We start from the raw sequence: 21,175 nt of genomic DNA, 5'->3' as shown, positions 1-21,175 counted from the left end.
CCGGGCATGGTGGCTCAAGCCTGTAATCCCAGCACTTTGGGAGGCTGAGACGGGCGGATCACGAGGTCAGGAGATCGAGACCATCCTGGCTGACAACGGTGAAACCCCGTCTCTACTAAAAAATACAAAAAACTAGCCGGGCGAGGTGGCGGGCGCCTGTAGTCCCAGCTACTCGGGAGGCTGAGGCAGGAGAATGGCGTGAACCCGGGAGGCGGAGCTTGCAGTGAGCTGAGATCCGGCCACTGCACTCCAGCCGGGCAACTGAGCGAGACTCCGTCTCAAAAAAAAAGTAAATAAATAAAAAATAAAATAAATAAATAAATAAATAAATAAATAAAAATACTTTTAAAAAATACAATGAATTATCCAGAAGTAGTCTTATTTACAGTGGTTAATAAAACATCCTTATCTCTTCCAGCATAGGGTATATTGTTTATATATAAACAACTTTCAAATATAACCACCTATTTCTCTAGTACAATCCAATATCAATGTAAACCAACATGCTTATAAATGGGAAACACAGCTGTTCCCAAATTGACTTTAAACTCTACTCATGTTCAATATTTAAGTTGAGAAATACATAACCTATGAAAATACTACAAAGACAGGTTTAACAAGACATACAAATTAAGTGTTGCTGTTGCCACCCCTTTCCACTTACCTGTTTGAAGGCGAAAACAAAAATTTTAACCTAGTTTTACTTTTAGCTTATTCATTTTAAAGTACCTTCATTTAGTACATTATAGAACTTTACATTTAAAGAAAATGCAAACAGGTGAAAGCTAGAGATCTCAAACAGTGTAGTATCATGAACTACTTCCTAAAGGTTTTAAAACTTTCTGTTATTAATTACAAATATCTGGAAGCACTAACACCCATGCTATGATATTAATATTCTTTATTCCTAAAAAGTTCTTAATCTCTTATCTTAAATATTCCTGATGAAATATAAATGTTTGCCCATATTTTATCCTCAGTTGAGATGGGCAGCAGCTATTGATCTCCATCCTCCTTATAACAGCTCTTAATAAACTTGCTGATATTCTCAAGTCATTATTTGAGAACACAATCTTCAACAACAACACGATCTCATGACTGAGGAGGATACTCTCCCTGCCCTCCTCACATTGTTACAGGAAGGATTTAAAAGGGTCTTATAAACTTGTACAAGAAAAAATAAATAAATAAAATAAAAGGGAGTGTGTGTAGGGGACTTATAAGGACATACAAAATATATCCACTAAAACCACAGGAACAAAAGAGGTCAACCAGGTCAAGTTCAATAATAATAGATATTAAGTGCCAGGTATTACACTAAGTGTTTTACATATATTTAACGCTTACATCCTATAAGGCAGTTACTATTACCTCTACCATAGAGATTATGAAATACCTTGCTCATAGTCACAGAGCTAGAGTGGAAAAAGCTAGATCTGAACCCAGGCCTATAGGACACCATTTGTGGAAATGATATAGTACTAGTTAAGAACATCAGCTGTGGAATCATACTGCCTGGGTTTGCAGACTGTTTTTACTGCCAGCAACCTGGGTGATTTGGATAAATTACTTCTGTCTTTGCATCTCAATTTCCTCATATATAAAACAGAGATAATAATAGTGCCTATTATCATGGTATTATTAAATGAGGATTAAAAGGTTAATGCATGTAAAATCTTAAAACTGTGACTGGCACAGAAAAATTGCAGAAACATTGTAATTGCTGACTACCACTGGACTGAATATATGTGGACAGGGAGTTGAATGCTACTGCCAGATCTCTCATATACTTTCCTAAAGTATTTCCCATCTCTCTAATACTTTCCTAAAGTGTTTATGTCCTAGTTCTGCATCCGTGTATGGCTCAGAAAATCAGTTATTTGGCTAAGTGGATTTTTACAGGAAGGTGCTACTGTGCCCTGAAAAGGATGTTTTAGCTAGTGAGAATGTATGGACTGTGTGAATCAGGTTTATTTGAATCACAGTAAACTGCAGGATTCTGAGAAACAGAACCTAAAAATAATGTTTAAATTTTATGACTGTTACCTCTTTTAACTTGCTCTTAAAAAAAAAAAATTTAGATTCTTACTACAATACTGTGAAACTACTTTGCTTTTCTTTATCCTATATATTAAAAAAGAGAGCTTAAAAACATAGCATAAACCCCAAATAAAGCATTCAACTTACTAGTTAAAATACTAGAAGTTGAAATAACAGCAGTGAAAATTAAAAAAAAAAAAAACCAAAAAAACCCAAAAAACATATCTACACGAAAAACATTCCATCTCTAGCCTGGCCTTTGATAGTCACTATACCTCAAACAGCTTGTACAGAATGAGATCCTCTTTCTCCTTTTCCTTCTCCCTCCTCATAGCTCATCATTCTGGCTTCCTTGCTTACTCCAAAACCCCCTCCATTCCCAGTGGTATCCAAGCCACACACTCTATTTTCCATTTCCATTGCTACCTTTCTAGTTCAGACTTTCATTACCCTTCACCTCTTCTTTTTCAGGTCTTTACCCTATCAAATCATCCTTGATTTTATCCGTTGCTGCCAGATTCAATAAACATATTATTGACGACTATGTGCTAAATACTGTGCTAGACATTTTAATATATATAATCTCAACCCTCATACAACCATATGAAGCATTAGTCCCATTTTATAGAATAAAGTACTTGTGGATGAAATGGGTTTGGGGACTCTTGACTAAGGTCATGTTGGAAAAAGTGGCCTAGCTGAGACTCAAATCCAACTCTAAGTCTGCCTGAAGAAAGATTCTGATATCACTTGCATTCTAAAAGCCTCCAGAGGTCCAAGAGTCTTGGAGAGTAACGGCCAAACTTCTTAGTGTGGTATTTAAAGTGCTCTATAATGTGGTCCATTCTTTTTATTCTTGTTTTGCATAACTTCCTATGCTACCATATTCTTTAGCCAACTTGAACAACTCACTCTATCTCAAAGATACTCAAATAGTCTCACTCTTAACTGGGGATTTTGTTATGTCCTCTTCTTGAAATGGCCTCTCTGCCATCTCAAAATCCTATATATACTATGAGGTTTGGTTCAAATGTCACTGCCTTAATACATTCTTTTCTTGTTTTCCCAAAAGAATGTTACTTCTCTCTCATTGGAACCTCACAGTACTACTGATACTCATAGTACTGTTGATCTTATTTCCCTACTACTTATTTTCCTTGAAGGGAAAGATGATATAAGGCCTTAACACCTCATATTCAGTTTCCTGTTCTCATACTCATAGTGCCTTCCACTGATTTGATATGGAGAGTTTATGTTTGTATATTTTAACATAACTTCCTATTCTTTTCCCAGCATCTTAGAATCATAGTAAACATACTTAGAAAATCTAAGACAGAGAACTACATCCCTTATTTTTAATCAAGATGAACTTTAAGAGAAGAAATGTTCCATAGGATTTACTTTTAAAGCTCAAAGGCATTTAGTTTATTTAAAGAAGCCAAACTATAGAACATTATATATGGTTAAAATTTCATTGAGTCCCTACTGTATTCACAAGTATTATCAAACTGAACTAAACCTGAGTTTTCATAAAAACTGACATTTTGAAAAAGGCTTTATTTGCTTTAATCTTTCTCTTCCTTTTGATAAGATTAAGACTGTAAATGGCAAATGGTTAAATAGGAGCACCAAAATGCTATCTGCAAGGCATCTGGCCTTAAAAAACACACCAAATGCCAACTCTGAGACATCTGGCCTAACATTATTTGTAAGTTTGTCTGTCTCAAATGTTCTTACTTGAGATCACAGTTCTTTAGGAAGCTCTTTTATACTCTTTGTATGTACATTTAACAATACATGATAGAGCTGGACTTTGTAGATGCATTCAATTTCATTCAGCAAGACTTCTAAAACTCTCCAAAACTGAAGGGAAGTACAGCAAGTAAAATTTTAGATTATACCTAGACATTTTATTTAGGCTACATTAAACTGTACACAGAGTAAGAAATGTTTTTGATGTTTTCAGTAACGCCAGAAATAAAATACTATTAGCACCACATCTGTAAACGAAAATCCTCACTCTAAAAATCAGGCTTTTCACAAAATTAATATTGAGCAATAAATCTCTCATTTTGTGGAGTTCTTTACCCTCAACATTTTTATTTGGTTAAAACATACATTAGGAATAGTCTTGAAGATGGAAAGGAAACAGAAGTGTGACTAAAAGTCACGCTAAAACTTTGAAGGTCTGGAAGAAGGGTTGAGGTTGAATGAAGGCTCATGGTCAGACAGCCAGCCTTAGTCATACCAAAAACATTTACTGAATACCCACTGAATGCCACGTGCTATGAGCAAAACAATCATGGTACCTGCTGATACGGAAGATTGGTGGAGACAATACTGATCACATTATCATAGAAATATAAATGCAAAATCCCAACTGTGATAAGCATTACCAAAGAGTTTCATGATAGTTAGGAAAGGTTTCCAGAGGAAATGATGATTACTGTTTTATTAATAGGCTCTAAGAAAACAGAAAACTGAGTATTTAATACGGAAGGCCTTTAAACCAGAGAATGGCTACTTGGTGACAGAAGAACTGAGTACCAAACAGGAGACAGTGAGGAAACTCAGATACGAGTAACAGTTCTAAGAAATTACTATCAATCTTTGGCTGGAAGGAAGAGGGGTGGGGAGGAAGAGCTGGTATTAGTAGAGGCCAGAGGCTACAGTATCAAGCAGAAGCCGGAAGTATGGTGGGCCTGTCCTGCCAGAAGCATGGCACCATGAAGTAGAAAGAATGGCTGTCAGACACATTGTCCAATGCAGAGGGGAAGAGGAAGAAAACTCTGGCTTTCCCAGTTCACTCCCATTTCCCATCGGTGCTTTACATTGGTCAAACCTAGCTGAAATACAGCCTGCAAAGGTCAGCCCTCTCATGGCATACAGCAGGGAAGGGCCCAAGAATGTATCTGAGGGCAAACAAGCTAAGGTCTAACACAAGCACAGATCTGACGTATGGGTTAACCAAGGTTTGTATGGGGAGAAATAAGTTGGGGGAAGGGTGCACATGTACCATGGCCGTGTAGAGGACAGAGAGTATGGCAAGTATGGAGGAGTGAAAGATGGCCAGTGTGGTTAAACTGGAGAATGGCAGGGGAGAACGGAGGGCTAGAGAAATAGATTAGGGACCAGGCCTGTGAGGGCTGGAATTTGTCATCCTACAATATGCAATCAGAAACCACTGAGGCAGGCAACTGATAAAATCAGATTTGTATCTCAAAAGTTCATCTTCCCCTTTTCCTCCCAGGGCATTCACTAAACTGCAACAAGCCAGAAATTCTACTAGGTGCAGGATACATAGCATAAATACAATACAGCATATGTTTGCGCTCTGTGAAGTCTACCAGCAAGTGTTTAGCATGCTGGATTATCGAAGACCTTTTAAATATTATTTTAGCATGAATCATCTGACTATCATCAGGAACATGAGATTTATCTTCATTGCTCCACAGATTTAGTTCCAGTAAAGTTGCTGATTATCCTTATTGTTTACTTTTTGTATTTATATGCTTCTATTAGACATTTACCCACCTTTGTCTTTTCGGCTGAAGAACACTAATTTTTTTTCCCATCCATTTATCCTTATATGGCTGTCTCATTTCCATATTAATTTTAATTATTTGTTCTTGCCCTATCCAGTTCTGTTTTAAATTCCTTGTATTATAGCAACCATAAATGCACAAATAATTTATTCCCAGAGAATTTCAGTTTTAAAATAAGTATATAAAAAGATTTCATTTTGTGACATTGCTCATGAAAAGTCAAATTTCTTGTTTTGGAAGCACAGTGACATACTGACTACTTCTTTTAAGAATCCTAGATCTCATATTTTAAAGTAGAGTTTGGATTTCTTTCTTACATACTTGTCCTGAGAGCTCTTCTTTCATATTCCACCTCTTAACTTGGCACTTCTTAGCTTAGTGCCATGTGTAAATCTGAAGATTATACTGTACATTCCTTCTTCTAGATCTGTGCTGTCCAATATGGTACCCACTAGTCATATGCAACTTCTTAGCACTTGGAATGTAGCTGAAATTTAACCTATGCTATAATTATAAAATATATACCAGATTTCAAAGACTTTGTGTAAGGAAATAAAGTAAAATATCTCATTGATTTTTATGTTGATTATATGTCAAAATGACCAGATTTGGGATATATGGGTCAAATAAAACATTACTAAAATTAATTTCACCTGCTTGTTTTTTACGTGTCCACTAGAAAATCTACAATTACGTAAGAGCCACATACTGTATTTCTATTAATGCTGTTTTAAATCATTTATGAAAATTGATCAAAGTCTCGGACTCAATCATTCAGGACACTTATACCTGATCATCCTTACCCTGTTTCTCACATCTTTAAGCCAGATCTAATTGTGACAAAATATTCTCCTAGGAATTAGATGTTGGGAAACTTTGGTATGGATCTTCATCAAAAGCTTTCTGAAAGTTGAAAATGCATTTACTGTTTTCATTTCTTCTATATGCTCCTTTAGCATCTTCATATTAGATAGGAATGATTTCCCTAAATACTGTTTTCTCTCCCAGCTGATTACTTTTCCTTTACACTAAGTCTTTCCTGTATTCAACTGCCCTAATCATTACTCTGGAAGTAAACAAAGACTCACTGGGCTCTATAATAAGCCACACTGTCTCTGAATCAGGCTTAATCTTACGCAAGTGAACATGGCTGATCGTATTTTGAAGGCCCTTGTATTCAAATCCCATCTCCCCATACTTTCAGATCTCTTCTTAACTCTATTCTAAAATGATTCCATTATCATCACTAATTTCTTGAATACCATTCACAGTCCAGTTTTTGTTGGAGGTAGTGGGATTTAATCAAACAAGTAGAGATCTAATAGTCAGAAGACTTTAGCTCTTTATATATGGGAAAACTATTTCATAGATTCTAAAGTGCTACATATGTTAGATATTTTGCTTGCATATCTTGTTTCTTACCTTGGCAGGTCTTAGAAAATAGGTATCATCTCCTCAAATATCTCTTTAATTGTATGGGTATGTTTAAAAATTGATGGGAGCTTGATATCATGATTTACCTTATCAGATTAGGCTTTGATGAGAAAACAATAGCTTTCTTTTCTAAAGAGAAGAAAAAATACCACTCAAGTCAAACAGAAAGAAAAAGTCCAAAATCTAGGAGGTGAATTCTTCAGGCTTCCCAATTTTAGATAAGGCTGACCTATCTAAAGCCCTTCTTATAACGGTTGCCAGTTAATACCATGAAACACTCAGAAAGAATACACTGTCCTGATTAAGAACTCCCATATATCACTTACAGATTCTCCCCAACTGTTAGCTGAATGCTTTTTCAGGGATGCATCACTTCTTGCTTTTTAGGTAGATCTGAAGTAGCATGTCATCTCCTAATGCCTTTAACCACAGTTCTCTCTGGTACCTGCATACTGGGCTACAAAAGGTATGAAGTATTTCTACTCTTTTATTTATACTGAACAAATGATTATTCTCTTTTCTGCCCATCTACTCTAAATAAGGAGACCCAAAAGCTTCTTGTATAATTTCCTCTCCATTTCAAAACAGGAAAAAATTCATATTCATCTTTCCTTTCTGATAGTGACACATCTATATACCAATATTGTTTGGATTTTCAACCTCGTGTCTCTAATTGCAAAAGGAAATACTTGGTCTCTTATGAAAGACAACTGCTGTCAAGTACCTGAATGCAGAGTGTGGTAGGTTGAAGGAAGATGGAGAGTAGGGTTAGCATCAGAAAATGTACATAAAAGCTTGTTTCTAAAAATCAGAACTCTTTATATGCTTTTATTCAGAATGAAAGAATAGGTGGGCGTTTGTACTAGCCCCTACTGCCTTTTCCTCTACACCAGAATTGCCAGATTCAGAAGTCCCAGAGCCCATTTCCATTGTGCCTTCTCTTTTCCCAGTGGCCTCAAACATTCCAAGTTGGAAGAATAGAGTTGGAATAGAACAACCTATTTGAAGAATCAAGTAAGTCAGTGTGGATAAATGATGAAGAGACAATACAGAAGGCACAGGCAGACTAGCTAAAATAGGGAGAGAGAGGGAAAGAGAACAAAATTTTTCTTAATAATCTATTTTGTGTCTGAGGTTGGGCACAGTGGCTTATGCCCATAATTCAAGCACTTTGGGGGGCCGAGGCAGGTGGATCACCTGAGACCAGGAGTTCGAGACCAACCTGGCCAACATGGCAAAACCCCATCTCTACTAAAGATACGACAATTAGCTGGGTGCAGTGGTGTACGCCCGTAGTCCCAGCTACTCAGGAGGCTGAGGCAGGAGAATTGCTCCGGGAGGCAGAGGTTGCAGTGAGTTGAGACTGCACCACTGCACTCCAGTCTGGGTGACAGAGCTAGACTCTGCCTCAAAAACAAAAACAATAATCTATTTTGTGTCTGGAACTAGGGGTAAAGCAACTGGGTGGTCAGTGGCAAGAAAACTCCAATTCTGGGAGGGTAAAACTTAGGGTCTCTCTCTTTCTAACAATGTGTGCTAATGTGACATTTATGTGTTCTGTGGCGCTAACCAGGCACATAATGATGATTCACATGTGCTTTAATGTATGTCACATTAATTTATTGTGAATTTTATTTGTAAGCACTATACATTCTACAGATATTTATAGATCGTTTTTATAGTTTATTACTAAAATATCATGGCCTGAAACTTTTTAAAATCTGAAAACTCCTTAAATTTCTTTCTTGGTGAAAGTTAAGTAAAGTATGATCACCAAACCTAAATACTGCAATGGACCCGAAATAAATCACAAATTGCATTGTCTCTTTCTGGTGTGGTAAAGAAATTTTTAGTATTTTCTCTGTCATCTCTTGTAAGATAATCCCCTAATTTTTGTTTAAGCCTAATATCTAATTTACTTACACCTCAGCTATCTTGGCTCATAGGATTCTCAAGAGGAATCTTTACTATTTTCAAAGAACAAACACAACCACAAGGTACCTAATTTATCCTGTGAGTTCTTTTATTGTATGAATGAGCTAAGCAGGGCACTGGTCTGAGTGAGTTTGCTCCAAACTTTTCTTGGATTTCTAATAAGGTATTTCTAAAATAGGCTTTACGTAGGCTATTTGCTGAATTATTCTTTGTAATTTCTCCCCTATATCCCAATTTATTAAAAATTCCCTTAAAAATAACAAGTCATGGCCAGGTGTGACAGCTAGTCCCTTTAATCCCAGCACTTTGGGAGGCTAAAGTGGGAGGACTGCTTGAGGACAGGAGTTCAAGATCAGCCTGGCTAAGACAGAAAGACCCTGTCTTTACCAAAAAATAAAAAATAAAAATAAATAGATGAGTGTAGTGGTGCACACCTGCAGTCCCAGCTACTTGGGAGGTGGAAGCTGATGTGGAAGGATAACTTGATCCCAGGAGCTGGAGGCTGCAGTGAGCCATGATTGTGCCACTGCACTCTAGCCTGGGTGACAGAGCGAGACTGTCTCTAAAAAAAAAAAAAAAAAAAAAAAAAAAATCAAAAGGTCATCAAATAGATTTGAGTTGTTTTCTTGTGGACTGGCTACATAAAAGCCATTCGTAACTCCTGTTTCTCCCTTGCCTTCTACTTCTAAAAAGGCAGAAAAATTAAAATGGCTTCTCATACTGTACTTTCTTGCTGCTGAGGAGGCCATATGACTCACTTCTGGCCGATGGGATATAAGTAGAAATCCCTGGGAGGAACTTCCAGGAAAGTTTTAAAAAGGACATGGCTGACATGTGCTTTTGGCCAGCTTTGGACCACACCCTTTTTCTTGAAAGGTAAAATCCTAAGGATGCATTAGACATCTTGCAACCATGAGGGCAAAAATCCCATGCTAAGGAAGATGAAGGAGGAAGCTATGTTCCTAGATTACAGTGTTATACTCCTTTAAAAACTCAAGGCACATTAAAAGTATGACAGGAATTAAGTTTCTTTTATTCTGCATATTCATTATAATTAGTGACTAACTTCACTGAACAAATTTCAACATTAAATATTGTTTTAAACCTAGATTGTATTTACACAAAGATAGCATCCTAAACTCATCAAATAATTTAGTGTAATTGTTTTTAATGATGTTCTAGTTTCTACTCATATTTGTAATGTATTACAAATTATCGAATCCTACTCCCTGATGTTTTATATTGTCTTAAAGAACATAATAATTCTCCTCCCTAGGAATATTAAATTCAGACATTCATAATTTAATGCCTGTAGACACTGTTGCTGACATTTTCAACATCAGATATAATTAATAACCTAGAATTCTTTCCTCAAAACTACTTATGACATATGCTAAGATCTAAAATAATGACAAGATTAAAGTCTTAACAACTTTTGCTATAAAATATTAGAACTGTCTAATCTCATATCTTTGCAAATATAATAAAGGATATTGAAAACGCCAATAGCAATGGCAAGTTATGACCAATTCAAAGGCAAAAATTTAGCTGGACAAAACAATAATGCTTCTTCAGGTAGTTATGTATTTCAAAACAAATTCTAATGCTACTTCCTTCATTCTTCTGAGGAATTGCTTCAAATTGTTTGAGATATAACTTAAAGAAGGTTGGGGCAAGAACAGCCACCAAAGAAAGGGGAAACCTTCCATGAAACCTCTATTTTGACCATGTCATTACCATGCTCAAAATCTTCAACAGCTCCCCACTGCTTTCATAAATCCAAACTCTGTGGGCCAACCATCCTACCTTTCCAGTTTTACTTGTCTCTCCTTCTCCATTCTGATCAAAATTACCCTCTTTCTTCCAAAATAATTTCATACTGCCTAATTTTTATATAAGGATGTTCACAACAGTTAATACATAAATAAATCAGAAACAATTTAAAAGTCAAAGGAATATCCATAAAAATACTACATAGTTATCCATTAAAGACTTAGCAGGATTTCGACTGTTAAACCCTGTAGTACTGGTTACATGCTTCTACTAAAATAATTATTCACTGTTTATCTGAAATTTAGATTTAACTGGGTGTCCTCTATTTTCTCTGGTAAGCCTGCTCCAGTGTCATCTCTTTAGAGTCCTATTATCAACAGATGTAAAGAGTCTCCTTTATCGTAACTTACAATTTCTCTGTCATATGCCTATTTTCTTCATAGCACCTGTGAATCTTTGGGAATAGCTTCGTTCACTTTTTCTGTTTACCATTTGTTACTGTGTTCTATCTTTACCCTATAAAATGTAGGTCACCTCCTCCCTCTTCCAATCCCCACACCACAAATCTATCCCATGTTAGTATCACAAGAATAGGGGCTTTTATTGTCTTGAACAGTTTCTCTTGAATCTAAAACAGTGCCCAGCACAAAGTAAGTGCTCATAAAATATCTGTCCAATGAATGAATAATGAATACTCTGATTTCACATGTACTTGAAGGTGTTTAGTTAAAATTAGTTCCTTCTAATTTTATAATTGAAGCAATCTAAATGTTCTGAAAGGAACGCTAGTCAGATTAGGTTTCTTATGCAGGTAACATGAATACTAACTATAGTTTCATGTGATTTACTTTATCAGTGTAGTTGTATTGTAACAAGACAAATAAATAAGAACTGTTAATAGCTATTTGCACATGACCAAAAATAACTCTGGGAATATAGAAATAGTAATAAACGCATGCTTATAAAATAGAACTTTATACAGATATAAATCACTACGAATCCATTTTACCGTCTTAATAGAACTCCTCTGTTTTTCTTCCCAAACATTACTGCTTAACTCAAGTGTGCAATGAACATTTGCCTCTCTGTCATAGGATCCAAAAATGAGTAACCTGCAGAATAAAACAAAACAAGGGAGAGTATCATACCTGTTATGTTCATTAAAATTTTTATTTCTGATTATTACAACAAGAAACAGTACATTACTCCATTACTATCATAGCTTTAGTAACAGAAAAAAAATTAAGTCAAATATTTTATACACCCTCTAGTGGAAACATGAAGTAAAGCTATATTTGGTGAGATTCCAGGATATGCTGTTTTTCAGTGGCTAAGTCAAACAAACACAAAGTATTATCTACTCATTAGGTAAAGAAATTGACCAAATATTTATATGTAGCAGCAAGAGCTATACATCTTCAAAACAGACTGTTGAATTTAAAAACAAACAAGATGCAGAATAATGCTAGTATACCATCAACTCTGTAAAACAGACACACACACAAAAGTGCAATATAATTGCTTATAAACACACACACACACACACACACACACACCATCTACTAATGTGACCTCAGGCAAATTATTTAACTTCTCTAAGCTAAGCCCATCTCCTCCTCTGGAAACTCTGGGCAAAAATAGTACTTACCTCTGAGAACTGTTGTGAGTAAAAGGCAATGTACATGAGGCATTTAGCACAGTGCCTAGCAAACACTAAGTGCTCAATAAATGTTATTTCTATTATTGTCTTGAAAACAACTGTCAAGGAATATTGGCATCATGTAATTTTACTATTTAATATTTGGATCTAAAAAAGACATATGAGGTCCAATCATGAGATTATATAATATAGTTTTTAATGCTGAAGAAAAAAGGTTACTCATGTGTCCAACTTCTGTATTATCTATCCTCAAAATCAGAATGTAAATCTGCCAACTTGTTTCAGGAGTAAGTTTGAGAACAGCTTTAACACTAACGAACATGTTGACTGTTACTCTATTACTATACCTCCCTATGAAGATCATGAGGTAGTAGCGAATACTGAAAAAGTGGATAAAACACATAAGAGAAATTTTAAAAAAACTGTGTCTGCAAGTTAAAGACCTCAAGCAAATCATGTCCATACTCCACAAACTAGACTCACAAACAGAAGCCTGAACAAACTCATGGTGAAAAATCAAACCAAAACAAACAAAAATAAACCCCTAAAATTCTAAGCTCTAAACAATTCTTAAATACTCTTAAAAGGAACGTTAAACTTAGTGCCTAACAACCTATTATCAAAAAGAAGGCAGTCCAAATACATACAGGATTCTTAAAACATAAAATACTAAGTTTAGGGAAAAAAATGAGAATCTACATTCATTAACGCTCTGCTGCCACCAACTGTTCAAAGAGTAAACTACCTAAGGGCCTTTACTATCATGCAGAGAAAAATGCACCAGCTAGCGTACCCAATTCCTGACAGGTATTAATCTTCAGAACTCAGGAATGAAAAAGCAAAATTCTCAGTAATTCTCCCCTGTAATCATAAGTTATTCCATATTTTTCACAGCACTTTAAAAATGCTTTCAGAAAGAGTAATAAAAAATTTAACAAAAATTAACTCAAAATGGGTCACAGACCTGAATATAAAAGCTAAAACTATAAAATCCTTAGAAGAAAACATAAAAGCAAATCTTTTTGACCTTGGACTAGGCAATGGTTTCTTAAATCCAACACCAAAAGCATAAGTACCAAAAGAAAAGTAGATAAATCGGACTTCACCAAAGTTAAAATTTTTTTAAAGTAAATGAAAAGACAACCCACAGAATGGGAGAAAATGTTTGCAAATCCAGTCATTGATAAGGGCCTAGTATCCAGAAAACATATGAATTCTTTACAGCTCAACAATAAAAAGACAAATAATGCAATTTTAAAATGGGCAAGAAATTCGAATAGGCACATCTCCAAAGATGCACAAATGGTCAACAAGCATATGAAAAGATGCTCAACATCATTAGCCATTGAAGAAGGGCAAATCAAAATGACTTTTTATCCACTAGATTGGCTATAATAAAAGAGACAATAACAAGTATTGGTGAGGATACGGAGCAATTAGAATCCTCATACATCATTGATGGGAATGTAAAATGATATAGTCACTTTGGAAAACAATTTGACAGTTACCTAAAAAATTAACACAGAGTTAACACATAGTTCAGTAATTTCACTCCTAGGTGTGTAAGCAAGAGAAATGAAAGCATGTATTCACACAACATGCATGCAAATGTTCACAGCAGCACTATTCATACTTAATAGCCAAAAAGTGGAAACAAGCCAAATATCCATCAAATGATGAGTGGGAGAAATAAAATGTGTCATATCCATATAATGAGTATTATTCTACAATAAATGAAAGGAAGTATTAATACATGCTACATACACTATGAATGAACCTTGAAAAAATTCTAAGTGAAATAAGCCAGTCACAAAAGACTGCATATTGTATGATTCCATTCATATAAAATATCTTGAAAAGGCAAATTTATACAGAGAGAAAGTTATTTAGGGTTGCAGGAGGAGTACTAGAGGAAAATGGGGATTACTGATAATGGATAAAGAATTTCTTTGAGGGGGATGAAAATATTCTAAAATTAAACTCTGACGGTGGTTATACAGTCCTGTAAATATATTTTAAAAGTTACTTGTATACTTTAAATGGGTGAAATGCATGGTATATTAATTACATCTCAATAAAACAATTTAAAGAAAAAATGAATGATCATAACAATAAATAATGAATCATTTTTCTGTGGAAAAGACGTAATAATAAATGATTGGTTTATTATGGTTATAAGTCAATATATTGTGACAAGATTATAAACAATAAAATGTAAAACTGCTCTTTATTTGATACAGATATTTGATAACAGAAAACATAAAAAGGGTACTTTAAAACCAAATAAATTCAAAAAAATTAATTGTGAAAAATAACCATATATATTAATAATATTCTTAACAATAAAAATTTAAAGCATATAAAGCATTATTTGCCCTATTCAAACTCTTCATTTTTGTTTTGTGACAAGTATCATAGAAAAAGTTTTTGTTTTGAATTGTTATTGATTCATTCAATTGTAATAAGTATTTCCAAAATCATCTCCAGGTTGGGTGCACTAAACAAACATTATGGGAGGCCATTATACTGAGCTCCTGCACTAGATCCTAGTAAGAACAAACCAAATAAGAGGCCCAAACAGACTTATAACTGAATTTGTTGTAGTTTTGTCTTTTGACAGTTCTGGTGGCCCTATGAAGGGACATGAAGGAGATTTCTGATGACCCATGACCCAGAGACCTCTTGAGGAACATGGAAAAGGTGCTGCTGAGCCCCCTTTTGGGTCCTCTGTCTTCCTCAGGAAGCCCTGAAAATTGTTAAGTTTCTCACAAGCTTTGCTTTCTTTTGCCCTGAGTTCCCTGATCTCTGTGGTTTGGGGTTAATCTGTGCTGTGAGAAGGCACTTGACTTTTGGATTTGCAGTAGCTGAGGAGTCACTGGCAAGAGCTGCAGTTTTAAAGGTAACTGACAGTGGTTGAACTAAGTGGTTATTACTGCAGGGGGCACGAACTCTAGTTTTCAGAATTTGCAGTTACGTTGGTTCTATATTCTTCATTTTTCTTGTACACTCAGGTAATAGAGGCCTCAGGTGTCTGGTTCACAGAGAAATGGGAAAATCATTGGCTAGGTTGATCAGTGGAATGTCAGAGCCAAAGCCATAACCTGACTGGTGGACATGGGTGAGGCACGTAAGAGCTATTAGAGCAACCCATCACTAAAAAATAAGACTACCATGAGAAGATAAGCGTGGTCAGGGAATGGGTCAGTTAACATAAAGTTGCCCAGCAGCCAGAAGAAAATATCCATGCAATGAAGCACACTGTAGAAGCATTACAGGACTCAAACTCCTGGCATATCCCTCTTAGGTTTTTATCTTGGCTCTGGGAGACCCAAGACTCAATGTAAAAATAGGATCCTTAATTTCTGAAGAGCTGAGTACTCGGTCTTCTGGCTACACCCGACTTTCACATGTATGAGTATTAAGCCTGAAAGCTGCATATACTTACAGAAGTGGCAAAATCTTATTAAAGATAATTCAGAATTACAATGGTCATATGAAGACCGCTCCAGAAGAACAAGACCGTTCATCTAAGAAATGTACTTGAATCCCAAGCCTCCCAATTAATTGGTAGAGAGAATGGGATTCTCCTTTTAATTGGTATTCAGAAGCCTTAAAGAAACAACAGGATTCAAAAATAGCTTTTACAAAAGATTCACTGCAAAAAGCTAATGAAAAGCTAAAAATGCAAGATAATCCTCATATACCAAGGACAGTAAGACTGGCCTGACTACTATTGCTCCTCTCTATCCTACTTTGCATGGATATTAAGTCTACTAACAGTTTGAACTACATTTCTTTTCTGAAAAAGCAGTTAAACAGCTTTTTTATAAAATAAAACCCCCTGAAAATTCCAAAATGATCCCCCAGTAACTTATACCTCCTGGACAAAAGCATAGAGAATTTTCTAAATCCAGGGAAGAACTTCAAAATTTTTCTGAAGAATTCATGGTCTTAATTGGAACCTATGACCTGTTATTACTGACCTCTACCAACTAATACACTTTGTTAAAAGGGACCTGAGGAAGCACAAAAATGAATGTAAGAGGCAGAACAGTATTCTCCTGAGAATGGTATCAGTGGCCCAACAAGCCCTACCTGGATCTACTTACGGGCAAGGCAGAGCCCCCAAAACTGCAAATGACTTTCTGAAAGCCATTCCTAAAGTGTTTCCCCATTTGCACTATGTGGTCTATCGTCCAGACCTGCATGCTAAAGAAATATGAAGCTGTTACTGACTTGAAAATTCACTTGGAAGCCCTTTTGGTAAGGCATTCCAGCTTCCCCCAACTTGATGCAGGCTCATAAAAAAGACAAAAGACAGGCTGGGAGCAGTAGCTCTCACCTGTAATCCCAGCACTTTGGGAGGCCAAGACGGGTGGATCACTTGAGCCCAGGAGTTTGAGACCAGCCTGGCCAACGTGGTGAAACCCTGTCTCTACTAAAAATACAAAAATTAGCCGGATGTGGTGGCGCACACCTGTAATCTAAGCTACTCAGGAGGCTGAGACAGGAGAACTGCTTGAATGCGGGAGGCTGAGGTTGCAGTGAGCCAAGATAGCCCCGCGTGAGCAAGATTCCATCTCAAAAAAAAAAAAAAAAAAAAGACGAGAGGCTACAGGACTGAGCTAAACTAGTAATCACAGCAGAACATTTCAAGAGGACCTTAGAGCAAAATAAGAAACAAATGACTTCCAAATTACGGCCTTCCAATTACAGGAGCAACCAACAACCCAGAATGACCTTTGGGCCTGTCCGTAGGGTGCTTCTACAATAAAGGAACCCTACTGTCGCAGTTTCCAAAGAAACACTGCCACTTGTGCAAACAACCAAGACAGTATAAAAAGGGTTGCCCAAAAAAATTTCTAGGGAAGTCCCTAAGAACAAGCTTCTGAATTTTCTCCTAGGTTCATCTGTGTACTTCCTTGTAAAATTCTATAGTGCATTACTATAATTCACCATCTACATCTCATCTACCTGACACACCTGAATCAGTCTAGGTTCTCCTAGAGAGTGTCTATTTTGAAAAGCCTGTCAGGGTAGGGCTAGAGTTCAGCACCACTCTCTAGAGAGAAATCTCAAGAAAAAATTAGAGGAAAATGAAACAAATTCAGTTTTGGCAGATATATACTTTGTTCATCCAGATGAGACTTGGAGATACTCAGATTTAAAATGTAGTTCATCTGACAAATCGACCTCTGATAACAGGCAACATGCTCTAAGCTCATTCTTATAAAAATCTGCATTCTTTCTCCATGCCTCTGAGATAAAAAAATTTCTATAATGTTTTACCTAAGAATCATCCCTTGGAAGTGCAAATTTAGGGTTGCCAGGTTAACAACTGCTTAGGGAAATGGAACAGGTAACTGAAAGACTGATAGTTTACAGGGGGAAAAAAAACCATGTGGAAATTGTCAAATGAAAAATTTTGAAAGCTGTAGAATCTGCAAGAAACAAGCAATATGTGTTTTTGGTAAGAAAAGTTATAGAATTTTCTTGGAGGACTGATCTGTTCTTAATAGGAAATAGTGAAAGATTTTTCTTTGCTTTTTAAATAATTGCCTAGCAAACAAAGATTTTGTGTTTTATCAAGATAATTGTTAGTGCTTCATGTTATCTTTTACTAGGTATTTATTTACTTGAGTCTTCTCAATATTAAAAGAGTTAAGTTTTTGTTGACAACTGTATAACCCGTACTTGTCTTTAAAATCTTTCTCGATTAAATACATAACAAGATCATATTTAGTTAAGGTTTAAAACATTTTGATATTTTTGACAAACTTACCAAAATCAAATTCTAAATTAAGCCTCTTTGACCTTAATTTAATTTTGGAATTTCCTAGTTGGGCCCCTGAAAACCCAAAGACTGTGTTTCTCACCTTGAGAAAGAGAGATAACTAATTAGGCTTATGTGATGAAATTATATGGGAAGCATTGTCAAATAATAAGTGATACTAAACCTTCTTTATATTATGTTAACGGGTATGTTATTGATACGAGTATTCCAAAATTTGTATGAGATTACTAGAAATCTAATAGTTATCAGTCATAATTTTTGATTATGTTAAATGTTACAATGCTATAGCAATAACCAAATTTGTCAATTGCTGATTATAATGAATTCTCATCAGATTTTTAGCCATGGCCATTCTAACTCTCGATCATCCACAGACAACGGTTTTGGTTCTTCCCTAAAGCATGTGCAGTCAGTTACAGTCCAAAATTGCTTATTCGTCAAGATTCATTACAAGTACTCTGGAATACAAGTTTCTGATAACTTTAAGATCATACCATTGGCCTGGATAAGAATTTATAAAACTCTAATGAAGAAACTGATGGCTTCATGAAACTGCTACCAAGATCTGGCAGAATAAGAATAAATTACACGGAACTGAATAAACTGATGAGAATTTTTTAAATGATTTTTTAATTTTAAATATTGCTGATTCTTCAGTGTTTTGTTTTCCAGATTTAAAGAAACTTTTTTTCTTTTAATCTATAGCTTATAGCAGTGTGGTAAAGTTCGCTTTTGTGAGCAAAATTTGAAACCTTTACTTTTTCATCCCATTTGATCCCTCCAGATTTTGGAAACTATTAGTGAGTATTCTTAATTTTATGGCAATATAATCATTTACATATGTTTCTTAAGAATCTGTTCTCCTTGTAAAAGGACACAGTTGGCAATGGTACCAAGCTTTGACTGGAATTTCATATTTTCAGATATGACCAGACAACTCCAAGGAATTAAAGTTGACTTTATGGCACAATTAACACCTCTGTCACCCCTCTCCCCAACTGCCACCATGGAAAAACTGGTCTGGTACCTTGAATACAACAGCTCAGCTGGTGGTCTTATAGGGGGAATGAAGAATGTCGCTTCCTGACAGGCCCAGGAAACTCAGGATATTTTTGGGACCTCAAGGAGACACCATAATCTATTAAGTACTATAGGTGACATTTAATGGTGAGTCCTGGGTTTGGCTTCACAGCCTTCAGAGTCTTGTAAGTCTTATTTGAAATTACCTATAAAAAGTTCCAGAAAAGCAAACTTTTTTTTTTGAGACAGAGTCTAGCTCTGTCACCTAAGCTGGAGTGCAGTGGTGCAATCTCAGCTCACTAGAACCTCCACCTCCTGGGTTCAAGCAATTCTTGTGCCTGAGCCTCCCAAGTAGCCGGGATTACAGGCACATGCCACCATGTCTGGCTAACTTTTGTATTTTTAGTAGAGATGGGGTTCCACCATATTGGCCAGGCTGGTCTCAAACTCCTGGCCTCAAGCGATCTGCCCGTCTCAGCCTCCCAAAGTGCTGAGATTACAGGTGTGAGCCACCATGCCCAGCCAAAACTATGAAAAAAAAGCCACACTTTATCTGTTAGATTGTAGCTCAGTTCATTTGTAAGTTTTTATTATCTTCCTATAGACTGAACTAGATCCTGGATTCTTCTAGTTTCCTCCTGATATGGTTTGGCTCTGTCTCCCCACCCAAATCTCACCTTGAACTGTAATTCCTATAATCCCTATGTGTCAAGGGTGGGACCAGGTGAAGGTAATTGGATCGTGGGGATGGTTTCCTTCATGCTGTTCTTGTGACAATGAGTGAGACTCATGAGATGTGATGGTTTTATAAGTGTCTGGCATTTCCCCTGCTCGCACTCAATCTCACTCCTGCCACCTTGTGAAGAAGGTGCCTGCTTCTTCTTCCCCTTCCGCCATGATTGTAAGTATCCTGAGGCCTCCCTAGCCATGCAGAACTGTGAGTCAATTAAACCTCTTTTCTTTATAAATTACCCAGTCTTGGGTATTTCTTCATAGCAGCATGAGAACAGACTAATAAACCTCCAATATCTGGCTCCATACAACTCTCCAACTAAGAATAATAACTGCTCTGTTCTTTAATCCCTATACGGTGAAGCTAGACAAATCAATATAAATTTCAAGAGACAAGTTTCATACCTAATGTGTGGGCCACACACAGTTCAGCAAATCACCCTATGCCATAACCAGAGACATTACAAAAGTGAACCAGGACAAGAAGTTGATAGTTCTGTGCTGTGGACAGCTTTTCCTAAGACTTTGGAACAAGCCTCCTTATCATGAGACTCTTACCTCTCTTAATGCCTTGCTTAAGCTTTCTTCTTTTGCTTGGTGCAGGATAATGCTGTAATCAAAATTCCACAATCAAATAGCTTCTGTGGGTAACTTGATGAAGAGATGGATCTGTTATGTCAAACTCAAATCTTTACATGACCTAAGAGATCCATTAATATACCTAGTGGTTATCTTTAGCAACATCTCTAATACAACTGCTTGTTCAAATTGAACTAGCGGTCCCTTGCATAGAGTTAGACTTCTAGAACCACTTGTTCTCACTCCTTGTTTTAAATTAGCACAGTCATAGAAAGCTGGATAATAGAATTTCTACCTACTAACTGAACAAGGAGGAATCTGTGCAGTTGCAGACACTTCTTGTTACACACAGAAATATACATCTGGTATTATAAAGACTGAGGTACAAAAAATTAACAAAAGGCAACTTGGTTAAAATGGGTAGACTTCTAATATAGCTCATTCTTTGATCCATCTGATTTGACTGGTTTGGTTCATGGGGACCTTGGTTAGGGAACATACTCCAAACTCTGCATACTATCCTTCTGATAGTAGTAGTCTCCCTATGCACTGTATTCTCTCAAATGCTTTGAATATTTATATGCAGCCATCGGTCAAACATCAAATGGTCTCTCTTGGCTGGAACAACAAAAACTCAAAGAAATGAGTGACCATGAGGACACT

General features: G+C 36.2%; 1 protein-coding gene across 2 annotated transcripts in view; it reads right to left on the bottom strand.

The window, feature by feature from the left end:
- Positions 1-21,175, bottom strand: part of PDZD8 (PDZ domain containing 8) — a 106,910-nt gene that overhangs the window by 35,374 nt on the left and 50,361 nt on the right. For both annotated transcript variants that reach the window (XM_003904308.5, XM_021943730.2), the window contains one exon: positions 11,737-11,839. In XM_003904308.5, the coding sequence (XP_003904357.1) occupies positions 11,737-11,839 (103 nt within the window). The remainder of the gene's footprint in view (positions 1-11,736; positions 11,840-21,175) is intronic.

This window comes from Papio anubis, chromosome 11 (assembly GCF_008728515.1).
Source record: "Papio anubis isolate 15944 chromosome 11, Panubis1.0, whole genome shotgun sequence".
NCBI lineage: Eukaryota > Metazoa > Chordata > Mammalia > Primates > Cercopithecidae > Papio > Papio anubis.
This window is presented reverse-complemented; position numbering and strand designations above follow the sequence as displayed.